Source organism: Magallana gigas, chromosome 3 (assembly GCF_963853765.1).
Source record: "Magallana gigas chromosome 3, xbMagGiga1.1, whole genome shotgun sequence".
Lineage (NCBI taxonomy): Eukaryota > Metazoa > Mollusca > Bivalvia > Ostreida > Ostreidae > Magallana > Magallana gigas.
Window position 1 is genome coordinate 10,754,282 of NC_088855.1, and position 27,120 is coordinate 10,781,401.

The 27,120-nt window shown below is 31.2% G+C and overlaps 2 protein-coding genes across 6 annotated transcripts in view; one reads left to right on the forward strand and one right to left on the reverse strand.

Annotated features, from left to right (window-relative positions):
• LOC105327203 (uncharacterized) overlaps window positions 1–27,120 on the forward strand; it is a 210,932-nt gene that overhangs the window by 97,977 nt on the left and 85,835 nt on the right. The gene's annotated exons all lie outside the window — the stretch shown is intronic.
• LOC105341280 (uncharacterized) overlaps window positions 727–27,120 on the reverse strand; it is a 54,871-nt gene continuing 28,477 nt past the window's right edge. The window contains exons 11-14 of one of the 4 annotated variants that reach the window (XM_066078475.1): window positions 25,079–25,114; window positions 24,909–24,962; window positions 19,612–20,121; window positions 727–3,441 (exon numbers count right to left, since the gene is read on the reverse strand). In XM_066078475.1, coding sequence (XP_065934547.1) covers window positions 2,249–3,441; window positions 19,612–20,121; window positions 24,909–24,962; window positions 25,079–25,114 — 1,793 coding nt within the window. In that variant the 3' untranslated portion in view covers window positions 727–2,248. The remainder of the gene's footprint in view (window positions 3,442–19,611; window positions 20,122–24,908; window positions 24,963–25,078; window positions 25,115–27,120) is intronic. The other 3 variants (XM_066078477.1, XM_066078476.1, XM_066078478.1) reach the window with 3 other exon arrangements.

A 27,120-nucleotide genomic window follows, 5' to 3' on the forward strand; every position in this document is an offset into this window, starting at 1 on the left:
GTTTTTTTTTTATCCGGATGCAATTTAACTATAATGCTTTAAATGGTAATAATTTAACCGTTCTCTAGGTCGGTATTGGGTGAAATATGAGAACACAAATTAACACGTGAAGATTCCAAAACTTACTTTCTAACTGCTGATGATACTGCTGACAAATACAAATATATATAGCTATTGGAAACAATAAAAGGGATTCTAGAAGCACAACTAACGGATGTCATTGAATAAAACGTCAATCTAAGTTTGTCAGGTTTATAAATCCACAGTTATGAAGTTAATATCAACAAGGTGTTTGAGCAATTAAAATTTATGTGAATGATATTCTTTTATGACCGATCGATAAACGGGCCGGGGCGTGTGGATTTCAGTCCGGCTAGAGCTATGAATTAACTATACGTTTCCGTATAAGAAATAAATTAAGGGGATCACACTCGGTAGATGTAAATATATAATAATGTGTCCAATCAAAGTTAATAAAAAACATTCCGTGATAAAAGTTTCGGGTTTAATATAAGCATTTTTAGAAATTAAAAAAATGCAAAGAGAACAATATTTTTTTATTCAATGTCCATTAAATAATGCTGATCTTTTTAATAATACTAAAAAATCAAGTGGGCAATGTTCTAAATCGGTATTTTCGAATTAAATATTTGTTATTCCATTTTTTTAATCTATTTTTTTAATGATAAAAATTGTTTCAGTAAATGCCAACAAATAGACAAAAAGTGTAAAAAGATATGCATTTATTATTCATAGCTATGGTATGATTTTATAATGTCGTAGTATACGTCGTACAAATAAAATTCGAACATGTATTGTTTTTTCTTTAAACTGGACTGGTACACTCGAATCCAAATACAAAGGTACATGAAATAAAAGAAATATGCAATATCTGCATAGATTTAAATAACAAAAAAAAGAATCGGTTTAGGTTGATATTATGGTAGACTCTCAGTAAATGTAATCTTTATATTAATTATAAAAATATTATACATAACCATTCAACTTCAGTTTCCAAAGAGACCCAAGTCTGAAAGTAATTTTTATATACTTCTTTACGTATTATATATATCAACATTGGTTCTCACATAATAATGTACATACGAATATCTAATATATAGTCAGTATTAAATATACATGCATTGAACGCTACTAATGGCCAATGACACGAGCAATGAAATTTGTCAATCAATGTAGTCTTTTTCAATTATTGCGATCAAATTCAAACACATATACAATCTTAATCTTGTGTACATAAAGTACAAAGTAATACACTTTTATCTTGTATCAAAAAATAACAATCACGTCAACATTTTGAAATATTTCTGAGATTTGGTCAAATTTATTTAAAATGGCACGTCTTCTCATAATTTTTTTAGGAAAATGTGCCTGCATCCGTCGGCCAAAACGAAATTAATATATTTTACGTGATATCACATTGTAAAGTTATAATGTGAGTTTCATCGTGGGCGACGGCTGCGAACATAGTTTTCTATTTTAAAAATATTAAAGGAACTAGTGTCTTCTGCTCCAATATATAAAAAGTAAGCAAAACTGCACTGTTAATAACGTCACAATTTGTCTAATCAGGTAAATATTTAAAAATTCTTAATTTATGGGTATTCTTGTGTAAATAAACATTACCTTTCAACTTTATGTGATATCTTTAAAAGTCACTCTAAAACGAGGAAAATGTGACCGAAACTGTACCTAGCTCTTTTCAGAACAACCAGTCCCATCCTCAGGACACAAAAATACATAAACTGAGAAGGAAGAAAAAAGAATTTCATAAATATGTAACTGTCCGATTTTATAATTTCTTTTATAGTTTTAGTTTAAGTTTGTGCTAGTTTGTAATAATACAACATCAATAAGTAGCAGATGTTTTAAGTTCTCTTTGCTGTTTAACGACATTGCTAGGCTAATTAAAAAAAACGCTAAAAAATTCTCATCAAACGTTCATTAATAATCTATATAAAACACCGGGACACCGCTTTCGTTTAATATCAAAGTACATTTCCATACATTACCATACATACGTTTTTCTTGCTAGTATATACATGAAGACTAGGTTTTCCAGTATATTGAATGAATGTTCCAATTGGAGATGACCATGCATGAAATACAACCTCAGTAGTCAACTTAGTAGTAAAAATGAGAGATAATGTCAGAAAGTTATTCTAAATGTAATTTCTCTCATTGATATTACCTCATCATTTTGATTTTTTCATATGTTTGGGTGGTGCTTTTAAATAGCTGGAATATTGTCTTTCACAAAACTTATTGTTAACAACTTCAACTGCTTTTGATATTTGGAAGCATGGTCCTTCAACTGCTTTTGGTATTTGGAAGCATATCGATAGACAAATTCTTTTCCAATTGACCTTGATGTTTCATCTTTATTTTCATCCAGAAAATCACAGTATAAGTCACTATGAGTGGTACCGGGAGGTCTAAAAAGCTGAAGCATCATATCCACTTCAGAGTTCTGCACAGTTGGCAATAAATATTTTCCCGTTTCTGCTACAGATTTAAATAAAACATCAGTCAAAATATCATGAGCAAGAGTTGCTTTATTGTTGTCGATTTTAACATAACCAGATGCTGCAGCAATCTTAAATGAATCTTTTGTAATATCTGCACTGATGTGAGCAGCCCATTCTTGTGGATTTTCCTCACAGATGTGCTCTTGGACACACATCAAATAAACAAGGCAATGGTAAAGTGTAGGAGAATCATTTATCATTCTTTGGAAGTGCTGCATCATTGTCTGAATAGGGTAAACAGAGAAGGCTTCGTCAGAGAAAAGCTCGTGAAGATGACAATACACCAGACTTAAGAAAGGACTTCCAATCTGACCTTGGTTCTTTGATAATCTATCTAACACTGACTGAAATCCAACAGTTTTAAACCAACAATTGGAATCTGTTTTACAATGGCCCTTTTTAAGTTGCTCTTTGTATATAAGCAATGACTCAGCAGCAGAAAGTTTATCCATTTCTACTGTTATATTCTTTTGCTGTAGAAAACTTAGCTTTAAATCTTTCTTTACTTCATCAAAAATATGTGTGTGGACTCCAATGACAGTTTTGATATTGTCTTTGGAATTTTCAATTGTTTTTAGGATCTCTTCAATTTCATCAACGTCATCTTGGGAAATTACACATCTCCCAAATCTTCCAAAAAGATTATCACACAGTAGGATTGTTGGTTTTTCTTTTGACGCTTTTTCTTTTACATTTTGAAACTCTACCCATTCTGTCTTCCATTGTTTTTCTTGGAAGTGGTTTTGAATTGCCATTAATGCATGTGTTTTGCCACATCCAATAGCACCTTTTAGAATTACTACATTCTTGGAATTCATTATTTTTAATGCAGAAGTTGTGCCTTCTGTAATGACAATGCCTTTCTCCACACTGCAATCTTTATTCAGCTTATAACCTTTAAAATAAAAGGTACCCATGTTAGAGTAAATCACAAATACATGTACATGGGATAAATTAAACAAGAGGCCCAATGGGCCACATCGCTCACCTGAGCAACACTGGCTTTATATGGGCGTTCAAAGGATATTGCCCGAATATCCGAATTTTCACTTATTTTTGCATATACTTAATCTTTGACATATTTACCTTTGTGGAATATCATTTTCACCGAAAATAAGATCATATGCAATATACATAACTAAATGTTCAGTTGGTGTTCACGGTTAACGTTCAGTTCCCTTTATATTAGCCCCCCCCCCCCCCCATCACTTAATAAAACGATTAAAATACATAAGAGCATAAAGGTACATTTGCTCCCTCCACTACTTACTAGCTATTGTATTTTAAAAAATTCCAATGTGAAAGAGGAAAAGTGTACCTCAGTGCACCAGAATGAATGCACTCAATTCCTCAAATTAAAAACATTGAACAATTTAATTGGCCTTCTCCATTATAGACGATTGTCAATTTCCAGGCATGAATTCATTTCGTTTGACGTTTCATATCCTTACTTACTTGACTGAAGAATAAACTTAACTGAAAAATGTTGTCACATATGTTAAAGAGCTAGCGCTATAATTCAAATTAATGGATTGGCAGGCATGTCGCTCTATTATACCAAGGCCCATCCATTATTTTCATCTTTATTAAAAAACAACAAATGTGTACAAATGAAGATGATTTTCCGTTGCAATAATTTTTTTAAGAACAATGATAATGCTTTTATCCTCATAATAACAATAATGTTTCAGGACTATGGAAACTGTTTAAAAGGCGTCGTTTTCATTTACTAGTGTTTGAAAAACTATCAAAAATTTGTGTAGATTTTAGGCAATTCATCGTTGAAGAAGGGGCACCAGAAAGTAGTTACAGCATATCATCATTTTAACAAGACATTTCTATTGCGGACATATGCGCATGCGTCGATAAGAGCGGTCATGTTTTGAAAGGCTTACTTTGCAATCAAATGGGGGATGGTCACATCATATATCAAATATCTACGAAAAAGCATGCCAAAGATTGAACATGCTATGCATACTTAAATATAAAATAAATAGGGAATCATTGATTAAAATTTACTTTGCATTTATTCGCCCTGTGTTAGAGTATGGTGATGTAGTCTGGGACAATTGTACAGATGAACAAAGTAATTTATTGGAAAGTATACAGATTGAAGCTGCACGAATAATTACTGGTCTTAGACGAAACTCATCTAAACAATACCTATATTAGGAATTAGGCTGGGAAACACTTAAGAAACGTAGAAATAACCATAAATTAATATTATTGTTCAAAATATTAAACAATTATACCCCTGAATAATTATCTAATATTGTTGGTGAATGTTTCCCCCCACATGATACCTACAATCTTCGAAACAATTTCATCTATCGCACTCCTGTTGCAAGAACAGCATCTTACTTCAATAGTTTTATACCATCTACAATTATATTGTGGAACAATCTACCTCAAAATACAAAAATATAACTACAGTTTCAGCATTTAAGAACAGCCTAAAAAATATTAATAGTAAAAAACTGTATATGCATAAATTATTTAACCATGGCAAAAGATTAGAAAATATTTGGCATTGTCAGTTGAGAAATAACAGTAGTAACTTAAATGCTGACATTTACTCACACCACCTTATTGCTTCTCCACTATGTCAGAAATGCTTTCTTGAAGTGGAAGACTCTAAACATTATTTCTTACACTGTCCATCATATGCCTCCCAAAGAAAATCTCTATTTGATTATATGAACGACAATTCCATACCAATCACAATTAAGAATCTACTTTTTGGAAGTGATAAACTAACATTTCAAAATAACTTACTATTATTTGATAAAATTCATTTTTACATAAAAAGTACAAACAGATTTAAGTAAATGTATAGGTAAAAATGTTTATTTTTTTGCACTGTACCTCCTTCCAATGCTATTTATAATATTAATCTATTATACAAAATTCCATTGCAATATATGTATATATATCTTATATAAAATTATATAATTACTCATATTATACCTTGACTACAGGAGAGAACATAAATAGGAATTGTGCCTGCTGTTAAATCCATTTCAATGTATTTATATACTTGAATAAAATACTTCTTAAATTAAAAAAAAACCAAAAGCTCTCTCAAAAAAACCATTTTTTGAGCATTTAAGGCCGTCATTAAGTCAAAACTGTATGGGAGCGTGCTGATGCAGTAAGTGTAGTTACCATCTGTAAGGGGGCTTTTGCGATTTTTTGTGATTTCGAGGTTTGTACTACAACGTTGCATTATGTACAATATGCAAACCGTAAAAACAGTTCACTCTCGGAACGTCAGGACAGGCAAGAACCTTTGAAAGGCAATGTCATACTTGAGTGGGACCGACGGAAAAGCCTAGCTAACGGGATCAGTAACGGTACCGCTAGATGTGACCATAATGAGGCGAATCCACTAGAGCTCATAGCGGCTTCCCTGACCAAAAATGTAGTACAAATTCAGGACGATCTATACGAACAGGATGGTTTTCACGATAGAATTACATGTCTAGCGCAAAATAATGATGAAAATACCAGTGAGTTGGAGACCTTACGAGCAAAGAACTCTCATCTTCGAGAGGAAGTTCAACTTCTGAAATCCATTGTCATTAACCTAGACCGAAAAGTGACGCAGAATCAAAATGACATCATCGACCTTAAATCAAGATCAATGAAACACAACATACTCATTCATAACCTCGCCGAAGATGATGGAGAAAATCTGTTTATCAAAATTCCAGCATTGATTAAAGAACACTTAGGGATAAATACGAAATTCAACAACATCCATAGAAACGGGTGGGACAAGCAGGATAAACCTCGCTCAATTACAGCGCGATTTATCAACTTCCCTGACAAAGAAAAAATTCTTAGTGCCCACAAAGAGAGAAAAGACAAAGTTCCAAAACTTCCCTTTTACATTACTCCACAGCAACCTATTCAAATTACGGAATACAGGAAGAAGCTGGTCAAAGTCAGTACAAAATACAGAGAGGATAACGTGAGGACGCGCATTCTGGGCAACAAACTGGTCTTCCAAAACGGAACCGTTTACAGGGATAAAGTTACGAAACCGAGAGCTGAAGATCTCCTTTTGATGGACGAGGACGAAAAACAGAAATATGAGTCCCTCGACACCGTAACAAGTGGCCCAGTAACAGAAGCGGGAAACAAGTTCTCTGCGACAGCGGCTGAAGTAGACACGTACGCCAAAGTGCGGAGCTTCTATAAAAAAGTGGTCAGTGATCCGGAGTGTGCCCGAGAAGATCATAACATCATTGTGTACAGATTTCGTGACAAGTCGGGTAAGATACACGAAGATTACCAAGACGACGGCGAATACGGTGCAGGTCGTAAAATACTTAAGGCAATGCATGACAATAACGTAGAGAATGCGTCTGTTGTCGTAACCAGAGTGTTCGCGAAGCATATTGGCTTGCGGCGCTTCTCCATCATGGAGGAAGTTGCGATCGCTGCACTTCGTAAACTCAGTGATTAACTGACACATTGTTTTCCACTTGGAATTCGATGCATCTAACAACTTCCATGCACCCCCCCCCCCTCCCCAGAATACTGTCTCGGAATTTTGAAGAAAAAAAACGGACTTATGTAATATATCCTAAAGCAAACTTTTTTTTCTCATGTGACTCTTTATGTTGCGTACTATTTAATTACTTATATTATTGTAAGTACAAATTCTTGTTCATTATTTTTTTTTCACTATTTCGAAACTGGGAATTTTTCATATCCACGTCCATATTTTTTCCCGGAAACTTGCGATATTTTGGTTTTGTCATTACAGAGGCATTTTAAGTTTCCGGTGTCTATTCTATTGTTGACGACTTTAAAAAATATATATGAAAACGGTAATAAAAGCTCAATAAATGGTTTATGAGATGACCGTAAGTAAGATTTACATATAGTGATGTGTTACTTCCTCACAATTGTATACATACATTACTTTTTTCACGTTCCTTTTTTTTTCTTTTTGCACTTTGCTTTTTGTTTACTCATATTGGCTCTTTATGGTATGTTGTTGTGTTGGTCGTACGTGCTGGTTACTTATCATTGCCTATGTAAGAGAACCTAGTACTTACTATGAATCAAAATCTTAACTTCTCACTACTTTCTTTTAATGTTAACGGCATTGGAGCCAACTTTAAAAGAAACAGTATATTCAACTGGTTAAAGTCAAATTACAAAGATTATTTTATTTTCTTACAAGAAACCCACTCCACGACAACGGTTGCAAATATATGGGAAAAAGAATGGGGCTCAAAAGGTTTGTTCTCACATGGTTTAAATAACAAATGTGGTGTTGCAATCCTAACCCCACCAAATATAGACTTTAAAGTTATTGATACAATTAGAGATAATGAAGGACGATTCCTAAAAATTTCAATTGAAATCAATGATACTCTTTTTTATTTCATCAACATTTATGTACCAACAAAAGATCACAAACCAGAACAAAACAAATTCCTTGAATTCCTTTTGCACCATCGAACTGACATTTGTGATGAAAATGTGCTAGTGGGGGGAGATTTTAATATAACCCTAAACCCAGAATTAGATAAGAAAGGGTGAAATTGTGAGCAACACTCAGGTTATAGAGACAACTTAAAAGGTTTTCTGGACACATATGATATGGTTGATATCTGGAGAAACAAGCACCATGATGTTAGTTTATTTACTTATTTTTCAAAAAAAAAACTATTATCCTTTCAAGAATAGACTTCTGGCTTGTTTCATCTTTTTTATCCCCATTTATAAAATCAGATATCAAACACTCAATCAAATCTGATCATAGTGTTATTTTGTTAAACATTAACAGTGCTTTACATGCTAATAGAGGGCCAGATTTCTGGAAATTTAATGCTTCCCTTCTGGAAGATAGTTGTTTTGTTAACCATGTCCGTGAAAATCTAAAAAATTTAAAAGGAAAATACAAAGATCTAGAAGATAAACACCTTAAATGGGACTCTATCAAATGTGAACTCCGGGGAATCATTATCAAATATTCTAAGTTAAAAGCTAGGAAAACAAGAGAAAGAGAAAAGGAACTAAACAAAAAACTTGAATCTCAAACACAATTAATTGCTTCACAACCCTCACCTGAAAGGTTAGAAGAATATCAAAACTTAAAAAATGAATTAGAAGAAATATATAATAACAAAACAAAAGGTGTTATGTTAAGATCGCATGCAATCTGGTGTGAAGAAGGAGAGAAATCAACTAAATATTTCCTCTCCCTTGAAAAAAGAAACTATAAAAACAAACGTATTGATAAACTAGTTATTAATAACATCACACTGACAGATATTGAAACCATTATTCAAGAAGAGAAAGAATATTACCAAAGTTTATATAAATCATCACAGGAAAATGTTTTAAGTAATTAAGAGTTCTCTAACTTTCTTAACAATTTGGATGTCCCAAGGTTATCAGACAATGAAGCTATGGAATGTGAAGGCGCTATCACTGAAACAGAATGCTCAAAAATTCTTTCTGATTTTAAGTTAAATAAAACCCCTGGAAGTGATGGCTTCCAGGTGGAATTTTACAATTTTTTTTTTGGCCTGACATTAAAGATTTAGTTTTGGAAAGCATTAATTATTCTGTTGTTAAAAATAGAATGCCAAATGATCAAAGAAAAGGTGTCATCACTCTAGTTCAAAAAAAGATAAAGACAGAACAAATCTAAAAAACTGGAGGCCTATATCTTTGTTAAATTTCGATTATAAAATTGTTGCAAAAGTATTAGCAAATCGAGTTATTGGTATTCTTCCAAAACTAATTGACTCTGATCAAACAGGATATATAAAGAATAGGTTCATAGGTGAAAACATTAGAACCATATCAGACCTTATTACATTAACAAATCTAAAAAAAACATCCCAGGCTAGATTCTATTATTTGATTTTGAGAAAGCCTTTGATACAGTTGAGTGGTCATATTTAAATAGGGTTTTAGATATATTTGGCTTTGAAGATAGTTTTAAATCATGGGTCAAAATTTTATACACTGATATTTCCAGCTGCATAATCAATGATGGTTTTACCTCCAATTTTTTTAATATCGGTAGAGGAGTAAGGCAGGGCTGTCCCTTATCACCATACTTATTAGTATTATGCGTCGAAATTCTAGCAATAGCTATAAGACAAAATAAAAACAATTAGAGATATTTAATAGGTGACACTGAATTTAAAATAAGTCAGTTAGCTGATGATACAACTTGTTTCCTTCGTGATGACGAGTCAGGTTTTGAAGTTTTGAATATCATGCAAACATTTCACAGCTTATCTGGGTTAAAGATAAATCTAAATAAAACTGAAGCAATATGGATAGGATCAAAAAGAAATCACAAACCAGGAACTTTGCCAGTAAAATGGTCCAAAGGAGACTTTTTCACTCTAGGTATTTGGTTTAACAGTGAAGATGAAAACAATGCCATTAATAAAAATCTGAAAACTAAATTAGAGGACTTAAAAGTAACCCTCAATCTTTGGAAAATGCGCAATTTATCACTTCTAGGAAAAATACTGGTGACCAAATCTTTAGCATTGTCAAAACTTGTATACTTAGCCTCTGTAATTCCAATTCCAGACAATGTAATAAATATGGTTCAAAAAGAAATAAATAGATTTATATTGAATTCGGAAATCCCTAAAATAAAATACACAATTAGCTTTCATAGTTTTGAAGATGGTGGATTCAAATTTCCAAATTTTGAAATTCAAGTTAAGTCACTTCAATTAATTTGGATCAAAAGATTTTTTAGTGCAAATGAAGCAAAGTGGAAAAAGTTAATAAATGCTTTCACAGGAACTATAAATATCACTGATCTCCTCTTAACACGGTAGAGTCTGTAAACTCCTACAATCAGATTACCTACTTTTTACCATAATATTATTACTTCATGGAAAATATTAAGAAATTGTATGAATGAAATCAGTCTAAATCCTTCCATTGCCACAGAGTGTCTATAGATTAACAATTATATATGTATTGAAAACAAACCAATATTTTTCTCAGAGTGGTATAAACATGGAATAATGTTTTTAGAGGATATTTTAAACAACAATGGTACTTTCTTAACTTTAGATGAGTTTAATGAAAGGTTCAGATTTAAACCATCCTTTTTGCAATATACTAGCCTTCTTTCTTCAATTCCAATTAAATGGACAAAAACTGTCAAAAAGGAAACCCATATCCTCTCAAGTGAACGTGATCAAAACTACACTTTGAATATTCAGGGCAAGCTTGTACCTTTATGTAAGCTAACTTGCAAAGATATTTACTGGATTTTGCTCAACAGCTGCAAGGACTCAACCCCCTGTATTAAAAAATGGGCGGAAATTTTTAATTTAGAAATTCCTACTTCTGATTATAAAAAAATATTCAAATTACCCTTCCAGTGCAGCACACAAACAAGTATATAATCTCTTCAGTTAAAAATATTACACAGAATAATAGTTCATAACAAGTCTCTTTGTAATATGAAACTGATACCAAGTCCTAATTGTAATATTTGTAACGAAATTGAAACAATACAGCATAGATTTTACCAATGCAACAGCATTCAAGTATTTTGGAAAGATTTAATATATTGGTGGCAACAACATATATATATTGTTAACTATTTGACAATGAAAGATGTTATTTTTGGTTGTTATGATATCAACAATATTCCACTAATTTTTTGTATTCTGCTTGGAAAATGTTTTATCCATTTAACTCGTACAAAATTACCTGGCAGACAAGGTCAGTTTACTGTTTTCAAAAACTATCTGAAAAATAAAATTCATGCCAAAGAAAGTTACCTATGTTCAACAAACCAAATGCACATTTTTTTTTTTTTTAGAAATCTGGCAGCCATTACTAGCCGGATTGTAACATTCATAAAAATCAGTAATTGTGAATTTAGATTTTGAATGCACCGAAAATTATAGTTTAAGATTTGAAGTTTATTAGGTCAGACTACTTTCCATATTGTTGATCAGTCTGTGTCTTTTTTTCTCTTCTCTCTTCATTCTAAATCAAGGAGCAATCTTTTTTTCTTGTGTTTCTTTTTTGTTTTTATTTTTTGTGTTTTTATTTGAAAAAGTTCTATGCAATGATCTTTATTATATAAATTGCAGATATACAAGGGTGATGTATGACCTAATCCCTTCTATTGTACAATGTCTAATATTATTGTCATTTCTATTGATCAACCAAAATTTCAGCGTCAATCGTAGAATTATAAGCAAGATACATAGCTTGGTTTGAGTCATGTTTTTGTTCACATGAGTTTATTACATTCAACTTAAGATTTTTAAACTTGGTATTTTCTATTCAGCATAGCTGCATTTAAAATATAAACAAACTAAATCATGACCTCAGCTTTGTGTACAAACAAGTAGTAGAATTGTGCGCAAAGCTCTGTATCTTGCTTATAACTCGAAGCTCGACTCTCGGGTTAGTAAAATTATAGGAATTTGTAAACAATTAAAACAAGAGAAAACTGCACTAAAACAAAGAAAAAACTCAATTTATTTTTCATCACATATATACTTTAGTTATATATTTCTAGCAGCAAGAATAATCTCTGTTTAGATTGAAATTGCTGAGTATCTTAATAGAACATGTTGCATTAATCAACCATTATGAAGAGATCGTACCAAATTACGCGCACCAACATAATTTGACCCCCCCCCCCATGATGGCCCCACCCTACCCCCTGAAAACATGGTTGAACAAACTAGAATGAATCAACACTACCTGAGGATGCATCTACACAAGTTACAGCTTTTTGGGCCAATTGGTATTTGAAAGGAAAATATTTTAAAGATTTTTCGCTATGTATTCCTATGTAAAATTCGACCCACCCACTGTGGCCGCACCCTACCCCCGGAATCATGGTTTGAAAAAATTTGAATCTACACTACCTGAGGATGCTTCAAGACAAACTACAGCTTTTCTGGCCTACTGGTTTTCGTTGAGAATATTTTTCTCTATGTGTTCCTATGTAAATATTTCGACCCCTCCGCAGCACAGTTAAGGCTGCCAATAAACTCCGTTCAGACAAAAAGTACGGGAAATGTGCATTATGACATCACAGTATATTACAAACCTCGAAAGTACTTATTAATCTATTTATTAGTAAAATTAACTTATACTAATCTTTTTATTAAAAACAACAAGTGCTATTACTTACAATTTTGATGTCCGTTATATCGTACATACTGAAAAATAAGCGAGATGTCGTTCTCGCTGTACTACAAAATATGACGTCATATGCTTCAAAATGACGCATAAAGTTAAATCATTGAAGGCTATCGTGCAGTTTTATAGCGAAGAAAAATAAATGTCATACATTAACGGAAAAGTATAAATGAATATTTTGTTTAAAATTATTATTAGTAGAATGCTACAAATATAGTCTTATTTTTATTTTGTTAAAAGTATGCATCGTATAAAGAAGCCACCTCGGTTTTGTATAAAATATCGTATATCTAAAATCTAAGTATCTAAATAAATCACTTAATTGCAAGGGCATACACTTACCTGATCCCGACAGACTTTTACATGTGAATTTGAAATATGCTATGTAACTTAAAAATTTCTACGATCCTTGTAAAATCTTACAAATTAATTATTTTTTAATGTAATTAACCCCGTGACTTTCAAAATTATTCAACATATGCATTATAAATTACGGTTTCTACTAACAAATATTCTAATCCTAAAAAGTTCGCACCGTTTTTCAAAATCTACGATATAACATCAAGTTATTTCATAATTCAGTTGTGAATTTTGACATGATTATGCCCTTGCAATATTGAATTTTTTAAATGACCTCAAAACCACAAATACATCTGCTTGTACCATGCGACTGCCATATCACGTGACCACTATGAACATAAAATAGTGTACTGTTATATATATATTTTAGAAATATATTGCATTTGAGTGACTGTTATTGATTTTAAAAAGGACATGCCAGTTTAACTAAAGTATACGTGTTTTCATCACAAAACTTTGCCCATATTTTTATTGACCGCCTTAACTGTACTGCGTCATGGTGGCCCCACCTTACCCCCGGGGATCATGATTTGAAAACAATTGAATCTACACTACCTAAAGATGCTTCCACACAAGTTATAGCTTTTCTGGCTAACTGGTTTTTGAGAAGAAGATTTTTAATGATTTTTCTCAATACATTTGTGTCTAAAAATTTGATCCCCCATTGGGGCCCCACCGTACCCCTCGGTGATCTTGGTTTGGACAAGCTTGAATCTACACTACTTGAGGATGCTTTCACACATGTTACAGCTTTTCTGGCCAATTGATTTTTGAGAGGAATATTTTTAAAGATATTTCTCTGTATATTTCACCTCAGGTGAGCTAACAGTTATTTATCTCTCTGCTACATGTATACACACTTAGTATTTCCATCAGCAAAATTAATCTCCGTTTAGACTGAATAGACTATAGAAAACACTGACATCTAGCCTAAAACACATTGCAGTAATCAACTATCACGCAAAGACCATACCGTATTACCATTTGAATTTGTATCTTAGTTGTTAAAGTACCGTACCTGTTAATGTATCTTATTTTCCGCAAGTAACAGTCAGCTGTCTTATTTTCCGATGTCTATATTTGATTGATACGTAAAAATTACAAAATACAGGCGATAGGTCCCCTAAGTTACACACCGTAACTCATGAAAACGAAACGAAAATCAAAACAAGCTAAAACCACCGTCAAAAATGAAAATGTCAACGCATTGGAATATTTAATCTTAATTTACTTCACAAAATCGGCATTAATGTATCTTGCATGTTTCAAATATTCCTTTCGCACGCAAACTGTTCCACAACAACCAAATTCATCTTTGTCAGATTGACCCATTTCTCATACGCTTCAAAGAGGTTTTTGAGATATGGAATACCGAACCCGAAGTAAAACTTATTGACCCCCATTCTCTCTGTCTTATTATTATTTTCGTAAATTACTCAAATTTGAAACATAATAAGACCTTAATTTTTGCAATTTATATTTTCCTTCCCATAAGGATAATTTATGCTAAACTACGTTGAATTTGACTCAGTAGTTCTTGATAAGAAGATTTTTTAAAATGCACCCCCCCCCCTTTTTTTTTTTTTACAGTTTCGAGGTTTTCTCCGCTTTGAATAAAGATAGGTCTTTCATTTCTGCAATTTATATTTGCCTTACCATAAGGATGCTTTGTGCCAAATTTGGTTGAAATTGGCCAAGCGGTTTAGAAAAGAAGTTCAAAATGTAAAAAGTTTACAGACGGACAGACAGACAGACGGACATACGGACGACGGACAAAATGTTATCAGAATAGCTCACTTGAGCTTTCAGCTCAGGTGAGCTAAAAACTATTAAGTAACTGGTATTTGCAATTTTATTATATATACAATTTACTAGCAATGAATGATTTGTATCACTTTGACACACAAGAGGCCAATACATTTTGAAAATATTATGATTATTTTTTATGCTTCTAATATAAAAATATTTCTGATTTTTATATTTTATGAAAAATTAACATTAAGAATAAATTGACAGAAAACTAATATATTTATCTTTTAGTAAGAGAAAAAATGCGATTTTAGTGATATTTTCACACAAATCTTTTCATGGAACAAGCTAATAATAATATAAATTTGATAAGCAAATCATATTTTAAAAACATACTCTACAACCCAAGTAGCTTATTATTAGTTCACATAGTTGACCAATCCCACATTATTGATATTGTTTAAAAAATGCTGAATAGACTCATGAATCTACAGCAAATCTGAATTGCAAAAACATGAGATGCTTTCCTACGTCAATGTTCTGCTCAAAATATAGTTCTTTTATATAGATAATTGTTTCATTAGTTCCGCCAAAAATATTGTCAACAAAAGGAAGATTTTGCCAGTAAACATATCTGCATCACAAAAAGTTTCTACATTTGACACAGCAACTTATAACACCACCACTTCAGTGTATTGAGGGTCACTTACAGGTATTTATAATCAGTAGCTATAACAATAAAACAGTTCGACAAGAATAAAGCATAAAGAATAAAACAGGATTGACTACCTTGTTATCGCAAGGTAACAAGGTCAGGTCTAGGTTTATACTTTCCCCCTTAACTTATATGAAAGAATTTAGGTGTAGTTACTAATGTATGTCGTTCTGACATCTTTTACAAGATATTGACTTTCATTTATACAATAAATGATAAGTTAACACTATGCCCATGATTTAATACCTTATTTGAAATAAATATCAAATCTAAAATAGATATTGCTCAGCCCAAATTTCCTCCACTTTTCTCTTTAAAAAAGACCTACGTCATCGTACACAATAATTATTATTCGTGTTTTAACCGTTGCCATATACAAATTTGACTTTTATAACCCTAGCATTTGTACTATCATTGCTGTTCATTAGAACTAAACTAATTCCATAAAATAATAAATGTAAACATGTGTGATATAAAAGCACACTTTATATGGATAAGGTCATAGCGTACACACATAATTCGAAAAAACCAAAAATGAAGAGGATAGAAACTGCAGCCGTTGGATTTACATTAAAAGTCTTCTGTAAAACATTTCAAATATTTACAGGGCTTGAAAGTTTCCATAATTGCCAATCTATTAATATACAAGATGTCTTGTTTCGTCGATTTTTAAAGCTACAACATAGATAGCAATTACTGAGCAAATTTCCTGCATATTGGATAGCGATTAATTGAATTGCAAATTAATTTGTAAATGTATAATATTTCCTGTTTGAAGGATGACTGCACTTAACGCCGTATTTTGTTTCCCTTTTTGGTCACTATTGTTACTTTTATTCATTGCTCAATTTTACTTCAAGTCATTTGTTATAAAACTTGGTCAATTTCTAACAGAGATTTATTTTCATACTGGTTTTAAACTGCAATGCAATAAGAACATGCATTCTGAGAGTATTGCATAAGCAATACACGTCCCCTACCGGTTTGTAGAAATTTGTGAAAACAATGCACTGTTATGCAGAACATCATTTTTACCGTCTTCTATACCCCGATTAAACAGACCAACCCGATAACGAATCCGATTATAATAATACAACCCTGTCGATTAAATTTACAACACAATGCTTGACACTAAATTACAGAATGTATTTGTTTGTTAGAAACAATAAAAGGAATGGTCCAAGTAATGTACGATATTATTACTGACTACATACTTTCCTCGTTTATTCAATACACACCGAACCCGATAACGAACACGAACATAAAAAAAATCGAATATAAAAAAATTAATTTTCTCGAAAATATGTCAACCAGACGCTACAAAAGTGTACACTTGATCTGTAGTCTGACATTTCGAAGCTGTTCAGCAAAATTTCATGTTATTCCTCAAACGCATAAAGAAAAAGGGTGTGGAAAACTGAAGTGGGACAGACAGACAGACGGACATACAGACGGACGGACGGACAGACGGACAGACTGACGGACGCAGAGGAAAGCTATAGTCCCCTCCTGTGAAAACCGGTAGGGGACTAATAATACATTGATTTCTCTCACTGCTCTACAAATATCTTGAATTGCGATTTGTCTGTCCTTGATTAAAGATAAGACTCATAAATATGGAGGGGGGAGGGTTGATCTAATATATATTGTAATAAGTGCTCTAAAATTATAATGGTGGTACTATAATTAAACGTACTCTCTCTCTCTCTCTCTCTCTCTCTCTCTCTCTCTCTCTCTCTCTCTGTTGCCATTCTTTAAAAGTTTCAAAACAAAATAAATAACGCATAATTTCGGCCGGTATAAGAAACCATTGATGCTCGTACACCAGTAGCTGATGTCAATAAATAATGTGTTCGAAAGAACTAACAAGTAGATTATTAATTATCAGTAACGCACAGAACGGAATATCTCTACATTATATCTTAGAGAAACGAAGAAACCGAATTGATATAGGTATATACAAATAATATCACCCAGCAGAATGTGTGCTACCGAAGACGTCACGTGATGGGAGCTTTGTATTCACAAATTTACCTGGGGTTAGGAAAAACGTGGTAGCTATAATATTCAACAGGTCAAAGTTTACAACAGTTTACAACAGAGAAGGCGAACGCAAGAAGAAACAGTTCTTGTCGGTATAACAACGAGCGCATGTTTGTCTGTAAATCTTCTTTAAACATAATCTTACATATATAAATATAAAACTACCATTAAAAGGAGAACAATAGACAAACATGCGCTGACTTTGTATTAAGTCTGGAAAAAAAGTGGGCGTCCCCATTATCCTACGCACATTCAAGAAAGTGTAATGACTCTACCTATGAAATCGACTTTGTTCTTTGTTAATTTGAACTTAACATTAATAAAATTACATATAAAGGTTACAGTAAAGACATTGGCAATTCCTACAATTAAGAGAAATATGCCCATTTTTAACATTTATTTTGCTGCAGTTTTTAAATGTCCTTAAGTGCAGTCTTCCTTAACTTACATAATGTTGATGTTGAATGGTAGGTATTTTAATTTAGTAATGCTTCATACATTGCATAGCTGCAATACTTAAAACTATCGAGAAACAACAAACGCAGGTAATTCTAAATACCCCAAATGACTCTTACACTTTTTAATTAATATAAGACTTTGTTTGAAGTTAGCCTATTCCAAATACCAACAATTTCAAATATCTAATACGTAACGGATATTATTTACCTTTCTTTCAAGTTGACCTCTTTTTGTTTTAAACCAAATCATTAAGATGGAACGACAAATAAAAGTAATATCACAAATTTTACATTTTTATTATTCTGCGAAAAAAACCTTATAATTGATCTCGTTCAACCACAAACTCGTGCTATACAAAGCTGCATCACGTAGATACATCTTCGGGATGAACCAGACCCTCATAATAGCTCCGCAGAATCGCACAGCTACTTTTTACTCCCATATCATAACTGACCGCCTAATTAGTATCATTAAATCAAAATTCAATATTTTTTTCAGCATAATTGTTCTCATGGCGACATCGAAATATGTTTTAAAGTTATAAACAAATATAAATTGAACGATTTAGTATAATATTTATAAATAAAGTAAATAATATAAATTGAGCATAACCACATTTTCTTCATTGTTTATACTTCACCGTACAAGAATATTGTACATTAGACATTGACATAGGTGTACAAGGGAATGTAGCGGTAACAACTCTAAATATATAATGTAATGTTTTGTCAAGTTTGTCTATTGGTTGTAGAAAGAGGTAAAAAAATGTATAAACTTTACAGAAGGGTGAAAAGACAGAGCGCAGGAAGGGCAGACAGAGGACAACAACTGATCAGAAAAGCTTAATGAACTTTCAATTTCATGAGGAAAAGATTTTTTAATGTTTCTCTCCTATGTATTTATGACACGCCTCACTTACAAAATATGAGCTAAACATAGTTTCACAGACAAAAAACTAAGTTTATAGACTGTAAACTATACTAAAGTTTATGAACCGTAAACTAAAGTTAATTAACGATTTGTTAACAATAATTTTCGTCCGTAAAGCCATATATAACAGTTGTAAACTATAGTTTACAACAGCTGTTCTACAATTATCTGTCTGTAAATAAACTTTAACAATAGATTATGCTGATAAATATAGATTCACATCTGTAAACTAAAATTTACATTTTTTAACTAGAGTTAAGAGTTAATCTAGATTAATCTAGAGTTTTGCAATAAAGAATTTTTTTAGTGTGAATTGTAGTTTACACTTCTAAAATATAGATGATCTAGTTAATTATGGTTGCAAAATATAGACTAAGGTCGTTAATTTAGCTTTCTGTCCATTAACAACGGTTTACAACCGATTAACCTAGTTTATCGACTGTAAATTTATTTTGTGACCTCAGCTTGCGAATTTGGTTGTTTGGTTTTTGAGAAAAAGATTTCTAAACAACTCACTCTTATTTTTTTGTGATTGAAAGATAACTCAACCCCATCTAAACTCGTTCGTCAAACAAGTAAATCTAAAATGCATTTAAACTAAGTTTGCTTACGGCAAATAATTATCCTTACTTTGTATTTTCAACTTCACTGTTTCAAAACCTTCAGCTTTCTCTTTATCTTCAAGTGGAGATTTACTCACACCATCATCCCCATAAACTGCTACAGTTCCATACTTCTGTTTCATTCGGTGATACACTTCATCAAGGTGCTTAAATTCAAAATCATCATCACAATACTTGTTCCACATAAATCTTATTCTTTCAATGTCTGCACCAACATGTGTTTCATCATCTGGTGGTTCATCGTCCCAGCCTCGGCTTGGTGGCGTTATGCCATCACAGAAGTTACATAGCAGAGTAAATACTGAAGAGACATCCAATCGACTATAGTCACCTGGGTTTTTCACAATCTGAAGTTCCTTTATGAGTGGTTCAGAGAAATACTGTTCAATAGATTTTGAATGAATCACCATTTTCTCTTTCAAATCATTGACACTAAGTTCTCGTTCCAATATATGAACAAGATACTTCAGAAGCTCCTCCAGTTTCTTTACTTTCTGGTCCCGATCATCAAGTTTGCCTGTAAATTAGAAATGAAAAACATATAGTGATACATGTATACATGTATCTATGTTCATGTAAATGCTCTTACTATTTTTTTTTTAAATTTAGTTACAAAAGTACATTTGACATTTTATGTTTTAAATTTAAGTTTTTCTCTTTTTATAAATATAAAAAGAAGAATCTTTGAAATTCAATACTAAATACTTAACATTAATACGTTTGCATATTTTGTCTTTAGATTTTTTTGTCATTTATCTTGTAGGAATTTAAAATTAAACCAATCATTTTCATCTGGTTGCCGTTGTGTTTATTTTAATATAATCCTTTTATGATTTGAAGAATCAAAATTGCGATGAAAAGGATTAGATATTATTTACTTATGACTATGACTTATGACTTACAGTCATGTCCTAGTAACAATAGGTACACGTTTCAAATCAATCTATCTTGCATGTCATATTAATCACAACTGAAGCAAACAAGTGTGCGTAATTAGCTAGCCATGACACCAAAATTGATGACAATTGCGCATAACTTACGCTTTGAAGTAATATGAGCTGTATTTTTATTATGCTGCAAAAACCTGCTAGTATGCTTAGTCTGCATGTTTCTTAAACTTTTATGATAAAAAAAATCATTAATTTTTGTCATAAGAAAGATTTCTCTTCTAAAGAATATATATAGCAGTTCAATTTTTGTACAGGACGATAAGAATTCAATTTTGTCTCAATTAAGGCTGCTTAACTGCTTTTCCTACAAAAATAAGGTAAACAGATATTAAAAAACCATGATATTTTTTAAGTAGAAAATAACATTTTCGTAACAAAAAAATGTCAGCAAGAAAATTGCAGCTCATAATGCTTTAAAGAAATGGATAGGTCGAAAATGTTTATTAAGCTAAAAAAATTAAAAATTAAAAAAGCAAGATTTAGTGTAATAAAAGTTACAAAAATATAACAAATTGACATTTGATCTTTTGTCACTTTTAAATCATTTAAAACAGATAAAATACACATGCAAACTTTCATTAAAAATGATGTAATAATGTAGAAAAAGATAATATTGTAGAAATAAATGTAAAATTATAAAGAAAAAATATATAGTGAACAAAATCTTTGTTAATGACATATTTACTCTTATAATTATTTGAGATATCAGTTGACAAGTACGAAAACTAATTTCTTACGCGGATATAATATTAAAACAATTTACTTTTTTATAAATTCATAAGTTTTTGAAACACTTATTTTGTCATTTGCAATAACTTTATCTAAAGCTACATGGGTCCAATTTTTGGCTATTACAGTATCAAACAGTTTTCCAGAGAACCCAATTATCTTAGAAAGTTAGAGACTTTCGCTTATAAATGCAGCAGGATCAGTTCCGTTCAAACTCAATAATAATCAAAGTAAATAAAATAATTTCTTTATGGACAAACAAAAACAAAACCAAACGACATCATGGAAATGTTTAGAAAAGGCAACCGTTTGATTTCGTCCCCAGAATGATAGGGTTTATTCAACCCTCATGATATGCATCGATTGTAAACAAATCAAACTTCAGAAAAATTAGTAAACAAAATGTACACAGTTTGTTTTAGATTTGCCAAAACAGTATGACTTTCATTTATGGCGATGTCAAAGTCGTTAAACAATCATAGCCACCTCGACATCAGAGGCATATTTTGATAATGCGGTACCCTTTTGTGTCGTTTGATTTTAAAACAAATTTTGTACATCATTTTTTTCATTGAAACATGGCTTCACTGACTGGTAAAACTTCTGCAATGCCTTTTATCATATACATATTAGGCATAACTACCGTTTAAAAGCCGTCATAAAATTTGATATACAGTTGGAATAAAAAGCTTTAATGTTATCCAACATATAAGTAGAGGTATTTCAAAAAAGAAATCCCATGTTGTTTGTTTTAGTGAATGAAAATAAACCCTGAGGTATATTTTAAAAAAAATCAAATAAAGACTGCTTATATATATATATATATATATATATATATATATATATATATATATATATATATATATATATATATAAAAGCACTAAAAATAACCAACGACACGAACAATAAAGTAAAATATTGTCAAATTTTCGGGACAACCCGTCCCTTCTTCAGGACAACAAAATAAAAACTACATAAGAAAGAAGAAAAACATCTACAAAACTAGCACTAAACTAAATAATATATAAAAACTAGATAATGTTTAAACACCGGATCAAAACGTGGCAGCTACATCTTTATATTTAAGAATTCGAGCCCGAGAAAGAAAAATCCCGTCCGACGCAGGGGACGGTCTGTGAAGAAGTGCTGAAAGATAACGCGAACGAATTAACTTGCTAATTGGGGGTTGCTGTTAATTAAGTTGTACTAGTAAGATAATTCGTAGTGAAAGTTTGTAGGGAAGATTGGCCCTGTAAAAGACCACATGAATAATCATGAATGTAAAAACTAATGGAAGTGAAATAAAGCAAAAGAACAAAACCGATTAAGGAAATAGCTAATAATTTGAATAATTCATATTATTATTCAATTATATATATATATATATATATATATATATATATATATATATATATATATATATATATATATATATATATATATATATATAATTGGTCCATACAATTTATTATTTTTAAAGTTGATCAGATATATTAAATTGTTTTGCTATTTTGTTAAAAACTTGCTATCAGTTACAATCTTCCTCAATTAGTCTCAATCCATTTTTATGCTTCGTAGCGTTTGAAATTAGGAATGAAATCAATTTCGATCAAAATCGAACATAATATGTATTTTTCTGATCTTTTTAAATGGAAAATATAAAGCGCAGAAAAAACTTTCAAAATCTGAAGTCTTTGATGAATAACTCTGATTAAAATATTTTCTATGTTGAAGCCTGCACTCAAAAATGGTTTAAAAAAGAATTGCTCTAAGGTGTCTCACTACACCGTGAAATTTTTTCTCAAATCAGCAGAAATTACTTGATTATGATAGATATCATAATGGGTAAGAAGTATTTAAGTCTAATAGGCGAACAATTGGCAATTTTGGATGAAAAATTACATTTTCAAAAATTTAATTCCGTTAACATGAACAAAAGCGGATTCGAACTCATGATCAGCGGTTCAGAAGCCCAATTCTTTAACCACTGAGATACGACGATAAACAACCCAATCAAACGATATAAACATTTTAAGAAATCATTTAAATCGCCATCTTGTGACGTAGTGTCTTAAAAAGTAAAAGTGTAGGTGTAGTGAGGTACCTTAAAAAAGCTGGGTTTTTGTTTTGGTTACAAAAATTGTAAAAATTGTAAAAAAAGAAGTTAACTTTATGATGTAATATTTCTAAACCGAGAGCATTTAAACAGAAAAAAAAAAATGAACAAAAATTCATATGTATATCAGTACAAACAAACACATATCTACATGTCATTTGAAGGAACCATTTTAGGCCCTTATGAAAGGTGATGCAAAAACATTTTTGGAAAGAGTATATATAAAGCGCACGTTGTAATTTCTACATGTTTAATAAACGCTTTAATATGAAAATAATTATAATATTGTAACACAATATCATATGTCATATCTTAAAAACTTGTTCAGATATTCGGTACAAAACGCTAGGTAAAAAACATTTGAACAATGTGCTGTACTTAGTTTATTATTTCTTATTCTCTGCAACCGAAATCTCTGTAAGCAAAAAACATAAAGTTAAATCCTATATTGGCTGTTGTTACGCTATGTTATAACCAAAATTTTACAATGTTTAGTAACATCGCCAAATTTATAATCAGAGGTTTCTGGAAAGATTTTGGATGATGCATTCAACTTCTGGGGTGCTTGCAGAATGGGATTATTTATCTATTTCGATTTAAAAGATACCATCTATATCATACTTTAGATTATCCACCTAAAATTTGGCCTCAAACTTAATCCCTAAATCAGTGTCTATCTTTTTATGGGAACAAAAATGTATAAGTGGGTAATTGTGCCTGGGTAGACACACTAAGTATGATCTATTTCATATTTATTCAATATAATAATCAAATTGTATATTTAGATTAGATGAAGAGTAACCTGTTGCGTCTTTGAAAAATATATTTTAATTAACATACACGTATGTTATATTCACATTCATAAGAAAATGAAACGTTCTTAACTTAGAGGGGCAAAGTAATAATTTCACTTGAAAATATAAAAAACGAATTTGATATCTACTTGCTAAGATGTTTTTCAGATATTTTATAAATTGGGCAATTAAAATTGAAGGTTATATGTCATGGAATAAGATGTATTTATCATGGCTAAGTCAATTAGTTAGGAGTCCTTAGTACAAACCTTAAAAAGCTTGCCTTGGGTTTTTAAGATGCAAGTCTCTATATTTAAAGTTTAACGTGTAAACCATACATGTACATATAACGTGTAAAAAGGTTTTCAAATAAAAAATATCTACCAACAGTATTACCTAAAATTTGGTTAAAACAAAAAATTATAACAATTTTAGTTTATAAAATAAGGTAAAATTCATTTCTCTTTAACAAATCAATAACAACATCATTAATATTATAATTATTATTATCATTATAAAAAATAATATGAACTGTACACAAACTGCAACTGGTTTTAATCGTTTTGTTAAGTAATCTTTGACTAAGTTCCTTAGTAACCAAGCTCGGGTTATCTGAATGCCAAAAGCATTAAACAGTATTAATAAGTTTAGGTAAGAAACTAGAAAAAATATACTGTCATTTATTATTTTATATCACATTTGGATTTTATTTACCTCTGGGTCCTTCTTCTTTTCTATCACAAGTATCTGTGGTATTTGCTATCATTTCTGAGTTTAAGAAAAGTAGGTGCTTTTGTTTTTGAAAAAATTTAAACATTTTTTTTTCATATATCAGAACAGTCCAGTTTGAAAAAATGAACATTTAAAAAAGCTTGTATATTTACCTTCCTTTGTTTTAGCCTTTTCCGGTTTGACAGGATCTGTGTGTTTTACCAATTATGCAAATATATTTTAAATATGTGGCTACATTAGATTTTAAAATAGATATTCACATTTTATGAATTAACAAGAGGCCCATGGGCCACATCGCTCATCTGAGCAACCCTAGCTATATATTGGCGTTCAAAGAATATTGTGCCATATGGCCCCTCCGTAGATTAACCAAAAATGAATATCCGAATTTTACACTTATTTGTGCATATACTTAATCTTTGACATAATTACTTTTATGGAATACCATGCTTACCAAAAATAAGTTCGTATGCAATATATATAACTAATTTTTCGGTAGGGGTTCACGGATTACTTCCTGTTCCCTTTATTTTAGCCCCCCCCCCACCACTTTACAAAGCGATCAAAATAAATGAGAGCTAAAAGGTACATTTTCTCCCTCAATTACTTACTAGTTATTGGTATTGTAATTTATAAAAAAAAATCCTTTACCTGAAAGAAGTGTATCTCAATGCGCTCAATTTCCAAAATTAAAAACATTTAAACATTTAATTGGTCTTTTTCATTATAAACGATTGTCCTTTATCTTGCGTGAATTCATTTCGTCTGACGTTTCAAAACCTAACTTACTTTTCTGATGAAAAAATAAGTCACATGATATGTTAAAGAACTACAATTCTAATCAATGTATTGACAGGCATGTCGCTCTATTGTACTAAGGCCCACCCATTATTTTCATTTTTATCAAACAAAAAAAAAACAACAACAACAACAAAAACAAATGGCTACAAACAAAAATGATTTCCCGCTGCAACATTTTTTTAAAGAACAACAAGGCTAATACTTTATTCCTCATAATAATAATATGTTAGAACTATGGAAACTGTTTTAAAAGACGTCGTTTTTATATACTTGCGTTTGAAAAACTAACAAAATTGGTGTATATTTTATGTTATTTATGGTAAAAGAAGAAGCACAAGAACGTAGTTACAGCAAATCATCCTTTGAGCAAGACATTTCTGATGATCTACCAAAATTTCAACATAGAATTTTAATCAAGATACATAGCTTGGTTTGAGTCATGTTTTTGTTTACATGAGTTTATTACATTCAACTTAAGATTTTTTAACTTGGTATTTTCTATTCAGCATAGCTGCATTTAAAATATAAACAAACTTAAATACCTTAGCTCTGTGAACCAATATAGCATTGTGTGCAAAGCTCTGTATCTTCCTTATATCTCGAAGCTTGACTCCCAGATACAGTTAGTAAGTAGAAAATTGTAAACAATTAAAACAAAAGAAAAAATTGCACTAACACAAAGAATTTATTTTTCATTATATCTATAAACCTACATATTTCAAGCAGCGAAAGTAGTCTCCGTTTAGACTGAAAATTCTTAGCACCTTAACAAAACACGTTGCATCAATCAACCATAACATTGAGATCGTACCGAATAACATGTACATAGTAATTTAATACGTTGTAAGTGCATCAGATTTTGCTCATTTTGCGCAGATAAACACTCAGCTGTCTGATTTACCGAAGACTATATTTGATTTATTACGTACAAATTCCAAAATACAGGCAACAGTTCACCTCATGTTTAAAAGAAGTGCAACGAAAATCAAAACAAGCCAAAACCGCCACCACAAGTGATAATGTCAGTGAATTGAAATATTTAACCTTAGTTTACTTTACAAAATAAGCACAAATATATTTTGGATGTTTCAAATATTCCCTTTGCACGTAAACGTTTGCACAAAAAGCAAATTCAAATTTGTCAGTTTCATGCGTCCAACATGGCTGCTTCTAACAAAGAACTTGGTTTTCGATATATGAAACATCGAGCCCGATGTTAAAACTGATTGACCCCCTCCCGTTTTTTTTTTCTCTCTCTCTCTCCTCTCTCTCTCTATCTCTCTCTCTCTCTCTCTGTCTCTCCTAATTATAATTTTCGTAAATTACTAAGAATTGAAACAGAATTAGCCTATAATTTTTTATATTTATATTTTTCTTTTCATAAAAATTATAT